Source organism: Hevea brasiliensis, chromosome 12 (assembly GCF_030052815.1).
Source record: "Hevea brasiliensis isolate MT/VB/25A 57/8 chromosome 12, ASM3005281v1, whole genome shotgun sequence".
Taxonomy (NCBI): Eukaryota; Viridiplantae; Streptophyta; class Magnoliopsida; order Malpighiales; family Euphorbiaceae; genus Hevea; species Hevea brasiliensis.
In genome coordinates, this window is record NC_079504.1 from 35,515,499 (window position 1) to 35,530,727 (window position 15,229).

The 15,229-nt window shown below is 33.0% G+C and overlaps 2 protein-coding genes across 4 annotated transcripts in view; one reads left to right on the forward strand and one right to left on the reverse strand.

Annotated features, from left to right (window-relative positions):
- Positions 1-1,325: 1,325 nt before the first annotated feature.
- Positions 1,326-8,198, forward strand: LOC110644462 (disease resistance protein RPM1). Its single transcript, XM_021797239.2, is given in 5 exon segments — positions 1,326-1,471; positions 1,573-1,752; positions 5,026-5,387; positions 5,389-7,754; positions 7,874-8,198. Coding segments are annotated over 2 exon segments (2,676 nt in total). The 5' UTR covers positions 1,326-1,471; positions 1,573-1,752; positions 5,026-5,070; the 3' UTR covers positions 7,748-7,754; positions 7,874-8,198.
- Positions 8,199-10,204: 2,006 nt separating this feature from the next.
- Positions 10,205-15,229, reverse strand: part of LOC110644460 (phospholipase SGR2) — a 33,637-nt gene continuing 28,612 nt past the window's right edge. For 2 of the 3 annotated variants that reach the window (XM_021797237.2, XM_021797238.2), the window contains exons 16-21: positions 14,837-14,930; positions 14,694-14,756; positions 13,194-13,242; positions 12,984-13,087; positions 12,734-12,780; positions 10,205-10,881 (exon numbers count right to left, since the gene is read on the reverse strand). In XM_021797237.2, coding sequence (XP_021652929.2) covers positions 10,641-10,881; positions 12,734-12,780; positions 12,984-13,087; positions 13,194-13,242; positions 14,694-14,756; positions 14,837-14,930 — 598 coding nt within the window. In that variant the 3' untranslated portion in view covers positions 10,205-10,640. Of the gene's footprint in view, positions 10,882-12,733; positions 12,781-12,983; positions 13,113-13,193; positions 13,243-14,693; positions 14,757-14,836; positions 14,931-15,229 lie in introns of all 3 variants that reach the window. The other variant, XR_002492827.2, reaches the window with a different exon arrangement.

A 15,229-nucleotide genomic window follows, 5' to 3' on the forward strand; every position in this document is an offset into this window, starting at 1 on the left:
TTATATAATTTTTTATAAATTAAAAAAAATTATAACAAAATTTCTACGATAAATATATGTATAATTGATTATTATACAAATTTATAATATAAATTATGTTATTTTAAAGGCCAGAATTAAAGTGTTCTATTTGAGAACACTAATTTTATCTATTGGTTATAAAAATAAGATAATTTTTTAATTTAAATAAAATAAATAAAGAAAATTAAACGAAAGAGAATAAAGATAAAAGACTCGTTTGGTATTGTTATTAAAAAAATTATTTTCTTTAATATACTAGTTGAATGGTATTAAAAAATTATAAAAAATTAAATTTAATTAATTTTAATAATAAAAATATTAAAATAATAAAATAATTTTTTAAATTATTTTAAAAAAAAATATCTAAAAATAATGTTTTTATTTAGAATAATTTCAACTTAAAAAACTCAATGTCAAACACATTGAAAGAAAAAAAAATTATACCCACGTAATAAGAGAGAGACAAATAAAAAATGAAAAATATGACTTTAGATTATGTAGGAAATTATTGTATTGACTTATATTTAATTTTTAAATAATAACTGCCAATTAAATTTTAATTTGCACTTATAAAAGTTAAAAAATTCATTTATAATTAAACTTTTTTTTTATTTATTTAATGACAATAAAATAATTTTAATGTATCAATTTAAATCATAATTTATAAATTATAAATAAACTATTAATAAAAATTGAAATTTTAGCACATGTATTAAAAAATTTTGCAAATCTTTTGGGGAGCCAAGGCCACCTTGTCCCCCTGTCTCCATCTCTAGGGCCACCAGTTTTTTGCTATAAGAGAGAAATGAGAAGCTGCAAGCTTTCCTACTTTGATCCAATCACCACAATGGTATTAGAGTGAAGAAGCTGCATTACAATTAAATTAAATTAAATAATATAATGTAATTAAATATTTAGTAATATAAATAAATTTAATTAATTAAATTTTAATTTTTAAAATTAAACTTTAAATATATATATATACCTTAAATTTCTAATAATATTTTTATATTTAATTAAAAATATTGAAATTTTAAATTAATAAATAAAAATAAAAAAAAATGTTTCTATAATTAAATAATTATATTCTTAACATTTACAGAGTATTAATTACATGCATTAAAAAAAAAAAGGAGTATTATGAGTGGGGTATTTAGGTAATTTTAACTTTCTGGCAAATAAAACAGGTAAGAGGAACTTTTGTAATAAAAAAAAAATTAAAGTTTATTTTTTTTTTAAATTGATGGACTGGCATGAAATATGTCCTAAAGTTCAGGGACTATATATGCAATTACCATATATATGCAATTACCCTTTTCAACGGAATCGCATCTGTTCACACTTACGTCATCTTTCTTCACGCCAGGCTCAAAATTCGTGGCCGCGAAACCTCCTCAACGGACCACCGGCGCGACTCTTCTACACCATGCGAAAAGCTTCATGGCAAGAGGTACCTTGCGCATAACTATATCTATTCTCGTGTTTTTAATTGTATCTCAAATCCTCTACTGATAGATAGAACTTCATTGTTTTAATTTGTTCTGCTCAAAGCTAGACGGATTTCTGATGTTCTCGGCGATTCCATTCACGAAAGCGGTGAAATGCATTACCAATACCAGCAGAAGGTCCTTCGCTTCAAAGCCAAATGGAGAAGAAGAAGAAAGTTGTCATTCGGGAATCTTCCATGTTTCTGGCTTTAGCGGCGAAGGCCCATAAAGAGTGGTAATTTGGGTAAGCAGATTGATTTTGTTTTGATTTCTTATTTTAATTTTTTTTTTATGATTAATTTAACAGTACTTAATAGACATTGTTTTTATTTCTGCTATGCACATCTATTTTGGCTTTTGGTTGAATGAATATTTTGGGTGTGAATGACAACCTCGAATATTGGCCCCAATAATGCTATTGACTTTGATAGAATGAAAACTTGTTAATTAAGTTAATTTGTTATTAGTAAGTGAATATTCTGATTGTTTTAAAACATTGGAAAAAGAAAGTTCTGTAATATGACCAATTGTAATAATTTAGTCAACTTTTCTGCACTGCCACCAATCATGCCGGAGTTTTGGCAGAAGCTGCATATTGAAGACTTAAGAATCTACTATAGTTGAGATTTGTTTATTGTGGTCCACATTTCTAAGTCTTTGGCTGAGCTTATTGTTGAATTTTCAATTTCTGCTTATCAACTTGTGTCAAAAAAGTTGTTATGCCTCTCCAGTATATTATAATGTGCATTTGAGAATCATTAGCTGCATAATCATTGAAGGCGAACCTCAGGCTCAAGGCTCAACATGCTCCAACCCTAGCGTCTCATGCGCCTAGGTGTGCACCTTTGTTCCAGGCACAAGGCTCTAGAAAGACATGCCTTCTTTATTTTCATCTTTAGTGAGCACTTCTATTGACAAAAAGCACTTCCACTTAATCTTGATATTTGCCGATCTATAAGAATTGTTTATTGACCCACTAAGAAATTTTTTAAGTTAGTATCAGCGATGATAACTAGTCATCAAAATCTCTTCAAACTAATACACCCAAAATTGCAAACCTCCCATTTTTCCATTTTCAACACTACCACCCTGTTATTATTATTATTTTTTTTTTAAATATTACATCTACACCTTTTTCAAGATATATGCTAAAGGAAAAAGGAAAAGTATCACATTTATTTGACTTACATGGATTTTAAATTTTTTTTCCACTTTTGCGTCTCACCTTGCTTAGGCACATGCTTACGCCTTGTGCCTAGACTCCAGGACCCCTTTGGTGCCTTAGTGTACCTTGAGCCTTTAATAACTATGGTTAACTGTTTATATGGGCATAATCACACAAAATCACAATTAATTGAATTTGGCAGCTATGCTATTTTGGAGGGTATCTAAATCACTCTGCGATTTTGAGTTGCTGAATCACAGAGGCAACTTATATTCATTAACATGAAATACGAAATTATTTGGAGGTGCAAATAGGCCTTTGTTCATATGGGCAAAATCAATGCCTCTTAAATATTTATTTACAGAAAGTGTATAAGCAAATAAATTGAAGATTCTTCAAACGATAGTATGCATATTAAAGTAATGCATACACCTCGCCTTTTGTAATGCTGAATGGGAAAAAGTCATGTAATGGACAATAATTATTGTCATTGTAAGGAAGTCAACAGTTTGTGCTGTAAGCAATTGTTTGAATACAAAATTGTTGACAATTCAATGGTATATATTTTATTTTTTTGAAACTTCAATTGTATACATGTTGACTAAGTGGCTGAGTTTTATCTGATTTCTTGTCACAGTAAGAAAGAAGACAAGGTCACAAACTTGATATTGCCAAGCAAAGAGGGAAAAAGGTGTGGTTTGTTGGTCAATGATAGAAAGGAGGGAAAAGGAAAACAATGTAGTAAAAGAATAAGAAGATGAAGAAGAAAAAGAGAGAAACAATGCAATAGCATTACAACGGCGCTGGCAGGATAACTAGACATTCAATTTGTGCATTCGAATTGGCCTTCTTTGCTTACGTGCAATGTTCCTTCTCTTATCAATATGTTATCTCCTACTCTTCCTCAAGGTTTTCACTTTATCCCAAGTCAATGTGTGATAATCTCAGTGCATTGTTTGGTTGATTGTGAATGTTTATTTTCGTACTATGTATTTGAGTTTGTGATTGACTATGTTTCGTGGATTTTATTTTGGTGCCTCTAAAAGTTCTGAAGTAGATCCATTCAATGAAAATGCACATTTTGGGCATAGAGTTTTAATTTCATTATTCTGTTCTTGATACACCCTTTTCTGCTTCATATTTCTTCTTTCTAATAAAAGTTCTTATCCTTGCCTATCCCACCAAAAGAAAAACAACTAGTTCAAGGTTACCTAAAGCATGGATTTAGCCTGGTGTGTGAAACAAAAATTTATCAAAGCATCCATATCTTAAAATGTGGTTTAATGAAGATACATTTTTTCAATGTTTTACAATATAATTTTAAACTGTTTTAAATGTTTTGGGATTTTTACATAATATTATTGGTTCTATATATTGGTATAAAGCAAATTGAAAAATTGGGAATCCTGACATGAAGCTTTTAGACTGAAAATTTGTTGATTTAATTGGCTTGGTATCCTTCAGTATATTAAGAAAATTTTAGAGTGGTTGAAGTAATGGAATCGCAAATTTTTAGATGAAAATCCATCAGATTTTTGTTCAACATGTTTGCAACGAAATACTGTATCTGTCATGAAGATCCACCCTTTTTACTTGTGTTTGCTAGTTTAGAGGGCAAGTGCTTGCTCTTGGAGCTGTGCAAGTATTATTGATGCTTAATTTCAACTCTGCCACAGAATCTGATCTATTTTATGCCATATTTTGATAATTTGAACAAGTATGAATAGCATGACATAGAGTTTAGATGAAAATGTTGCACACAAATCACAATCTATTTTAGATCCAAATAACACCATGAGAAAAACATAATAATTCTTGATCATTTATGAACATAATTCAAACATAGTAAAATTTTTTAGATTTTTTTGGCCTCTTTCTGGATTTTGTAGGCATCTGAATAATGCACAAGGTATTTATTCAGTGGATGCAATCTTGTGTTTAATAATAAATATTGTGGCAATTTTTATCTTTCGGCCACCGGCCACCCCAAACTAACTCTAGGTGCTGCATTAGTGCTCAGTCAGGAGTGGATTGTGACTATTCATTCACATGTGTTTAAATGTAGAAAAAATAACAACTTATAGCTAACTTGGGAAATGAACCACCAATAATTAATTAAGTACTCAATAGAGATTTTTTTTTCCTAAAATGACTTTCTACCTACTTACACAATTAGGTTTTATGCGATCTACAATTCTTATAATTCTTGTTAATTAGCCTATTAAATAAATGGATACTAGCTTCAAATTTGGCTAAGCATTTAAAAATAGCTCATAATGTAAATGATGAAATCTTGGAATTCCTTTACTTTCGTTCTCCTGGTTCTGAGCTAAAACATTGTGCTTAATGCAGTCCCATAATGGCAGTCTGGAAAAGAAATGAACATACTAGACCAACATGGCCTCAGCTGCAGTTAACCATCTGATTGATATAATAACGTCTGCTCTTCAGAATGAAGCATCATTTTTGGGAAGCATCCATGATGAATTAAACAATCTCAGGAGTGAACTACAAAGCATGAAATCTTTTTTAGAGGATGCTGAGAGAAAGCAACTGAACTCTGAAGGAGAGAAGACATGGGTGGCAAATGTGAGGGACACAGCTTACCAAGTTGAAGACATCATTGATGAATTCGTGTATTACATACATCAGCAACGCTGTGGCGGCCGTTTCTCTCGGTTCCTTCATCAAATGATTCGAACTCCTAAAAAACTTTGATGTGCAGAAGATCAATAACATCATCAAAGTCATTCCAGAGTGGAGGCAGAGATATATTGTTAATAATGTTGAAGGCGTGAATTCCAAAGATCTTGCTCAGAAATGGGCATCATACCACAGGGATTCATCACTTTTCATCAAAGAAGATGATATTGTAGGGATCAAAGATGAAAGTCGATTGTTGGAGGAATCACTAATGGATGGAGAATTGCAGCAAACTCTTATTTCAGTGGTTGGAATGGGGGGATCGGGAAAGACAACACTGGTTGCCAAGATGTATAATAATGAAACAGTGAAGTCCCATTTTGACTGCTACGCGTGGATTACCATTTCTCAAACATATATAAGAGATGAATTATTTAGAAGCTTGATCAAAGAGTTCCACCAGTCAAGGAAGGAACAGCAGCCTCCTGACTTGAGTAGCAAAGACTATGTAGAGCTTGTAAATATTCTTAGAAGCTACTTAGATTTGAAGAAATACCTAGTTGTCTTGGATGATGTGTGGGATACAAATCTATGGGAGGTAATAAAGGTAGCACTTCCAGATAATCAGCTTGGAAGTCGGATCATGCTTACAACAAGAAAAGAAGATGTAGGTTCTTTTTCTTCTGGTGTTATAAGCTATATTTTCCATATTAAACCACTGAAGGGGAGTGAGGCCTGGCATCTCTTTTGCAAGAAAGCATTCTCAAGTTATCCTGATAAATCTTGTCCAAGAGAGCTTGAACTTTTGGCATCAGAACTGTTGGGAAAATGTAAAGGCCTACCTCTTGCAGTTGTGGCTTTGGGCGGTCTCATGTCTTCCAAAAAGTCAATAACAGAGTGGAGGAGTGTTTATGATAACTTGAACTGGCAGCTAAACAATAATCAGATGCTGGAAGTAGTCAAGAGCATTTTGTTGCTTAGTTTCAATGATTTGCCATACCCACTTAAGCATTGCTTCTTATATTGTTGCCTTTTCCCAGAAGACTATATAATTCGACGTAAAAGGCTTATTAGACTATGGATAGCTGAAGGATTTATTCAAGGAGTTAATAGGATTACCCCAGCAGAAGTAGCTGAGAGCTATCTAATGGAACTTATTTATCGGAGCATGCTTCAAGTTGTATTGAGAAATCAATCTGGAAGGCCAAAAGCATGCAAGATGCATGATGTTTTGCGGGAGCTTGCTCTGTCAATATCAGAGAGGGAAAATTTCTGCACTGTTTATGATGTACGAGTAGTGACTGGGGCAAGTAAAGCGCGCCGCTTGTCTATCCTTACCGCTGATGGGGACTCTGAATCATACAGAGGTATGTCACAACTTCGTTCTTTGTTTGTGTTTGTGAAGCACATTTGTTTCCAAAATACACTGCTATCCAAATTCAAATTGTTGAGGGTCTTGGATTTGGAAGATGCTAGGATTGAGAAATTGTCAGATGGGCTAGAGACTCTATTCAACTTAAGGTACTTGAACTTGAAAGGAACCCAAGTGGCAGAGCTTCCTCAATGCATCGGAAAACTTCGTAACCTTGAGACCTTGAACATTAGAGACACACAAATTAAGAAACTTCCAAAAGGAGTAGCTGAGTTGCAAAACTTACAAAATCTAATTATGTATCATTATAATCGTGGGCCTGACCATGATTTTCGATATGTGAGAGGTACTCGAGCTCCATTTAAAATTAACAAGTTGAAGAAATTGCAAGTCATGTCTTTTGTTGAAACAGAAGGTGATGTAATAAGGCAACTTGGGAGCATGAACCAATTGACCAGAATGGGCATTTCAAATTTGAGAGCTGTAGATGAGATGGTCTTGTGCTCTTCAATCCAGAATCTGAAACTACTACGCTATTTGTTTCTTATGGCAAGCGATGAAGCAGAGTTCCTTCGAGTGGACGCATTGAAAACACCCCCACCCCTGCTTCAAAAGCTGATTTTGGTTGGGAAACTGGAAAGAGTACCGTGTTGGTTTAAATCACTTGAGCACTTGACATGTTTGTATTTGCATTGGTCTAGATTAGAGGAAGATATTCTCCATCACATTGCAGATCTACCTCATTTGGGAAATCTTGATCTAGATAATGCCTTTGTTGGAGAAGAGCTACATTTCTCTGGGGGCTTTCTTAAGCTTAGAAGTTTATGGTTGTCTAATTTCCCTCAGCTGAGATTAATAACTATAGAGAAGGGGACAATGCCAAATATCCAGCTATTATGTCTTGCCTCCTGCAAGACGTTAAATGCACTGCCTCAAGGTATTGAATCTCTAGCCATTCTCCAAACTCTATTATTGTCATCAAGTTCTTCAAGACTTGTAGGCAGCATAAATGACAAGGAAAGCAAAGATCAGCACATCCCAAATATTGAGATTTTGTAGTGTGGAGGTGAGATTCCATGCATAATTTGAACACATAAGCACAAACATAAAAAATTCAATCTGCTGAAAGTTTAGGTAAGATTCATAATTCCTCTTAATAAATTGTCCTGTCACATTTGCCTGCAGACTGAGAAAAGAAACCGGCCTCTTTTGCTCCAAAGAACATCATCTTCAGCTTGAAGGAGTAATGAAGGAATCTATTTGCTGTTTTTCTTCTCAAATAAAATGTGTGTGATGTCTGGACTGTATATTGGATCAAGAAAGAATTTGTGTACAAATTGTATTGCATGTCAGAATGAATTTGTGTATGCTTAAAAAAGCATTGTATGATTAACATGAATATTGTGTCAATAAACTGTAGCACATGTTGCGCTAGATCTACAGTTCGTTGATCTCGGGTGGTCATGTGCCTGTTACTGATTTGGATGAATGAGTGTATTCATAATTTTAAGCAAGGTTTGTCATGATATAATTATGGCATGATCTAGAAGCTTACTGTGATTGATATGTCAGTCGTCAATTCAAACAGCAGTGTTCTAAAGTATGAGTAGAAGCGGATAAAAGAGACAATGCCAGAAGAAGGCGTGCAGAAAGCTCCTTTCTGGAACTTGGTTTTGGAAGTATGCTTCAAGCTCTGCATAACCAAGCCAGTAAGCCAGAAGCATAACCATGTAAAATGCTTGATTTTATGCAAGAACTTGCTCGTTCAACCTCTGAATGACAGAACTTTGTCAAGTGTTCAAGGACCTCATCTACCAGGAAGTGGTAGAGGAAAAAAGATCATGTCTTTGCTCCATTCTGTGTGTGTGTTCTAGAGAAAGAACCATGGATGTTATATTCAGTTCATATTGGTTCAATTTCAAGATTCTTGCAAGTTGAATTTGTCCCAATTTAAGAGATTGCAACAAAAACATTGACATTTTAATCTCAGTGGTCGGTTGATGGTTAGTTTAATCTCAGTGATCAGTTGATGATTTCAACTATTTAAGCTGGGCAAATTTACTACCTGGAAAGACTAAATTGAACTTGCAAGTTCTACATTTGATGAGAAGACATTATGTTCTTTGATAGAGAGCATGTATTTCCTATGCAATTTATCTGTAATGGCTTCAAAGGAGGATCAAATCTTTCACATGGATGAAGTATCATCACTTCGGGTAATTCTTGTTTAGATCCGACATTTACCCAAAACATAAATATATAAGATCTAGGTATTAAATAGATAGGTCCTACTATATATCTTTTATTTTGAGTTCATATTGACTGGATTTAAGCAAGAAAATCTCATCACTTCCTCCTATCTTTCGGGGACTTTATTTGATAGAAATTTTAGAGACTGAATGGGGATTCACTTCCATATATTCAAAGTACACCTACATGGAGAGAGCTAACTCTCTTAAATGTTTATAATAAAGGATTCGTTTGGAATAAATCATTTGTAAGAAAATAATTCAATTGAATTCTCACTCAATCATACTTAATTTTTTTAATTAAAATTTTTTAAATTAAAAAAAAATTAAATTCTTTCATTCTAATTGATCAATTAAATTGAATTCTTATAAAATTTTAATTTCGAGATAATTGAAAAAGGGCCTATTGCACTGGCATAGTAAAGAGTAAATGCATGGCATTAATTAAAGCTAAAGTGCTTCAAAAGCCATTATTTGGATGGATACAACGTATGAAATTTGTAATGGTAGCTATGCTTTATCCTAAGGTTGCCGGGCAACAGTGGTGTCATTCTAGAGCAATAAGCTTTTATAGGTTTCGATCATATGGTCAACGCTAGTTGGAAGCAAGGACAATTCATTTGGCAAAAGTAAAAATGTCCTGGTCTGAGTTTGTATCAAAATCGAATTAAAATAGACCTAGCTAGTTGAATTCATATTGGAATTTGTTAAATTCAAATTTGATTAATTATTTTAAATTGAATTAAATCGATTTTGACATATTCAATTCAATTTCAAATTAAAAATTACATTGTTTTTTCTAATTTTTTTAAAAAAACTGAACTGTCACATTAGTCTCGAGTCTGAACCAGATTAAACAAAACTGAAATTGAACTGAATTGAAATAGAGAAAAGCCATTTAATTCAATTCCGGATTCTCAGCTCTTCGAAACAGAACCACCAATCCGGTTTTGGCTCAAAACCTAACTGCCCAAACCTAGGCAAAAGACTGTGGAAAAAGGAAGAAAATAAATTAAAGGTCTTTCTATAGGGAATTTGGCATCTGAAGGGACTCTTCATTTAATTAAATCTTTTAATTTATTAGTTTAAATTTCAAGTCAATTGGCTAATGTGCATCAATTTAACTTCAATTTTAGGAGGAGAAGCAATTTGAGGAGTAGATCTTACTTACACCTGAATATATACTCCTAACCAGTTAATAAATGTCATTTTATTCATGATGAATTCAACATATACATTGCATTATTTTTTTTGTTGGTCGAATGTATAATCACCCAGAATAGTGTATATTAACTAGGTTAAATGGCCATTTCCATAGTTATAACCAGTAATACACAACTTTGAAGTGTACAGTTTTATCTACATGCTACAGCTTTCAAATCTTTTTGCAGTACAGGTACATCATTCACAAACCACCTAAATTTCACTGTGGTAAGTTCAATACATGGTTCATGGCTTCCTATCTTTCCTTTTATATACGGAATTAAACAAAAGAACAGGCCTACTGCTGCATGAGAAACTACTAATTACTCGTTAACTAAAATTGCAACTACCACGTATGCTTCAAAGTGTATATCCTTTCTGATAATTCTTCTAATTCCAACCATAGCATGTCTATCAACTTCATTTGGATATTGTTCCAACTGGACAATGATTTGGTCCTCATTGGAATGTATAATGAGTGCACCAAGCCCTGTTAGCCCTTAAGTTCTCTTCATAAACTTTTTGGCTTTCCTCGAGAAGTTTTTAACCATCATTCTGTTGGAGAACGTCAAAGGAAGTTCCTCCTCTTTGGTCTCCCTTTGATCAGTCCACCCTGTGGAACTACTCTCATCTTTTGAGTTGTGTCCACTAGATAACTCAAGTAAGTTGGCATCTTCTGGTATATCCTTATACAAGTGTTTCAAAATGAACAGAGCAGTATCGTAATCCCTCCAGTAGTTTCTGCACATCAGGACTCACTAATTAGGGGAAAACCAATTTCTTTGCTACAACAAAATGGAACCGTAAATAAAAATTACAAACAAATCGATAGAATTATAGTTTCCAGTAGATAACATTTTTTTAAGGGTAAAAAAATCCAGCGTAGTATGGATTTTGATAACAATTCAATCCCTTAACAAATGATGCAATTACAACGTAAAGGTAATGCAATAGGTGATAACAAACAAAATAAACGATAATGTGCAAGGAAATATTTCACCCATCTAGTTCAGGCTTCACACAAAAAGATCAGGTTTAATGCTGAGAGACTCGAGAAGATTTAATTGACAATGACATCCTTAAGCTGATAATAGCCAATGAAGAAAACTAGAAACCAATCTAAATAATATGATGAATGCTTGGGATGATGGGGACAATATCACCTTTTGAAAAGAAGCATATGCATGTGATAACTTGAGTAATGTACAATTTCAAAATCAAGGAGAATGAGTAAGCTTCACTTATCAAAACTTGCACTTTTAATGAGTTCACATGCGTCACAATTTAAGCATATGAAATGGAAGTCTTCAGATTAAGCTTTAATAAACCGTTTGATGATTTCAGTACTTCATTGGAACTTGAAGAATCAATGAGAATAAGCAAGCTTCACTTAGCTAAACTTTTGCTTTTAATGAATCCGCATATATGTCACAATGCAAGCATACGAAATGGGAATCTTCAGATTAAGCCTTAATGAGGAGAAGAGAGAGAGAGAGAGAGAGAGAGAGAGAGAATTTAGGAAGAGACATTTGTCATTGATTAATCTTGAATGCCCCAATTACAACTCAATTCTCTTATTTATTATTTATGACTTATGAGTTGTTAAGATTTATGACTCAAAGTGTGTGAATATCAAACTATGCTAACTAGGCTTGAAACTAGGCTATCCATTACCAAAATGACCTAAGCCATTTTGGTTTATATGCCCTTTAATTTTTCTTATACACTACCAATATGAGACTTATCCCCACAAGTGATATTTCAACACTCCCTCTCAAGTGGCAACCAGGACATCCAATTGACACTTGAAACCTGAAATTGAAATTGAAACGTAGCAGAAACATCGGGAAATTGAACCAAAACCGAAACCGGGCCTTGACCTGCTCTAATACCATGTTAAGATTTATGACCCAAAGAGTGTGAATATCAAACTGGCAAGCTACAGACTGAACTAGGCTTGAAACTAGACTTTCCATTAACCAAATGGCCTAAGCCATTTTGGTTTGATTTGCCAACACATATATGCCCTAACCACTGATCAGCTAACTAATACAACTAACCAACACAAAAAATCAGCATGAGTAACTACCAAGTGATATGGACTTATTCCCATAAGTGATATTCCAACAGGAGTAACTACTGATCAGCTAACTAATGCAACTAACCAACAACTCTTTTCCTTGGCTTAGCTTCTTGATAATGGTCCCAGGCATAACTACATAGTTTTTTATAAACAATCATTTGCTCTTTCATGTCCAATTAAACTTGTTGGTACTCTTCAGTCCTCACTATGAAATTTTCTGACAAAACAATCTCCAGATGTTAAAATTGCCTAGTGAACATTAAAAAACTCCTAAATAAGAAATTACTCAGAACCCTAAAGTAGAAATTCTATGAAGGCAAATCTAAAAAAAAAAAGGGACATTCCCTATACGTGAGACTCCAAGTTAAATTATCAAAAATAGAAATCGAATGCCATCAACTCCTAAATTATAAGGAAATTCACAAGATTCATGTTTTGCTCAGACAAAACCAGAAGTATAAACCCATATTATGTTTAATAAAATTGTTGGTAAAAGTATAAATCACTTACGTATGCGATCCAATAGCTTGTAGATATGGATGTTCAAATGTCTTATCCTACACAATTAACATAAAACTAACATCAGGGCAAAATCAGCAGTATAATATGACATTCATCACATATAGGAAAACTATCTTATATAGAGAAAGGAACCATAATAGCCCTTCAGATGGGAGTTGGGACCATAAGTCTATAAGATATCCCATGGATGGGAAACAAAACTAAGGCTTTGAACACTGGCATGTAACGTATAACATACTTGAAGTGTGTGATCAATCCGCCCTTCTTCACTTCCAGTTAATCTCTCCATCATTAAAGAGCCATAAGTCCTCTCTTCCTTTTCATGAACATTCTCTTCTCCCTCTGAAACATAATATTATTTGTGACACCAGCACAACAAATAAAGGCAGATAGTGCAGTGAAATTGAAAGATAAGTGACACCAGCACAACAAATGAAAATTCTTTTACCTTCTAGGCCATCCATGCTTCTTGATTGGCATGCTGTAAGCACTTTGACCTGTTTAAAGAGAATAACTTAGCATTTTGATATTCTGTCAAGCATGGAAAGAAACCAAACACAAACTTATTGTTATCTCAGCTACTTGTGAAACATTAATAAAGCATCAACTGAACCATAGGTCAAGCTTAATTGAGTTTTATTTTGATTTTTGCTACACATTAATCAATAAAAGTTAACTGTTTAGTTTTTTCTTTAATGAATAACTATGTTTTATAAAACTGATGTTTATGAATACTCAATTAATAATTTATTTATATACTAATAGTGTTAATATATTGCATACTTGATTAAATTTTTGTTTTAATGTTGATAGAAGTCATTTTACAATTTCTTTTTCAAAATTCACAGTGCAGTCCAATATTGTCTCATTATTTTGAATATATCCAACCAAATTGTGCAAATAAAATCACAATGCTATAGATATAACAATGTATAGCAGTTTAAACCAAATATACCAAAACAACTAAAATAAGGTGAAAATTTTCAAATAAACACCTCAAATCCAATAAATACAGACTCTTGAAGTCAAAATATAGTTATGTTCGGCTTAAAAAATAAACCAAGTGATGTAGAACAAGAACACAAGAATCAAGAGAAACAAATTCTCTAGAGAAGTAAATTCTCAAAAATTTAATTATATCTCAATAATAATAATAATCAAATCTGCCAAAATCCCTAGATAACACATGTATTTATAGTAAAATAACCAGTCCTATTACTAATGTAATGATAAATCTTTAAACAAGAAACCCTAATCATATACTAATTAGGAATCCTTTAAAAATACTATAATAATAATAGAATTCCTAAATAATAGAACTCTAAACTTTTTAATTCTACAATGAATATAATTCCTAAGTTTAATCCTCTTCCAATACTACATCACAAAGTTAACCAAATTTGAAGAAAGGCGGAGAACTCAAGGAGTACAAAGGCTGGGTTTCATGAAATGGCACGGTTCTTCTCATTGTCAGAAACCTAACATCCTAAACCAAGTGAGATTTTTTTTTTCCTAACTGTTTTTAATAAGATGGCTGAAGTGTCACTGTGTATCTTGCTTTGCACCAGATGATACATCCAATATGCATCAATATTCAACACAACTGGGTGGATCCCATATTGCCAGAGGCAAATTCCTTTGCAATCAGGACAATACATGATGGGTCTGGACGTTTCTGAAACCACATACTAAAGTCAAGTTGATAAGTGAATCTGCATGAATTAATAAATTTAGCAAATTCATTTATCAAGTCAATCAGACTGAAAGCATACCAAAAAAAAAAAACTCAGTATCAACCTTTTCTTTCCCCACTTTCCCAGGTCAGAAAAATAGTATTCAAGCATATCTCTAGCACAAGGAAGGAAGGAAAAAAATGGCAGCAACATTTTGGCTCATGCAAAAAAGAATTTATAAACAATAAAATTTGTAAGTAATGTTCAATATAGACCTTTACAAAATTTAGGTGATCCATCATTGCCTGAGAACGAGCAGCTAAGTCTTCTTTAAATCCCTGCAGAACATAGTAAGAGCATATCAAATAGGAGAAAAGGCCATTTAATACACAATTATCAAATTTTTAGAGGGCCTTACCAGAAAGCCAATATGCAACCTTTTTCCACCTCTGTGATAAGGAATAATAACTGGACGTTTAGTGATGTATTCTTTACAAACAAGTGGTTCTACTCTGTATAAAAATCCAAAATAGCATCCATAAGGTGTTCCAAATTAAAGATATCATATACTCCCACACCAAGAAAGAAAAACACATATGCTTCCATCCAAAACATTATTAGAAAGCATAATGGAAGAGTCCAGGGTTATATTCTATGCTTCTCCAAGCTTGGAAGAGATATTATCATATTAAAGGTTCATTCCAAGCTCTTTGCAGACCATTCACCAAAGCTACGCGATGCCAACTATCTCACGAATAAAACAACAAAATAGGAGAGTTCAACAATTTTAATTATGATAGGAGAAAGCAAA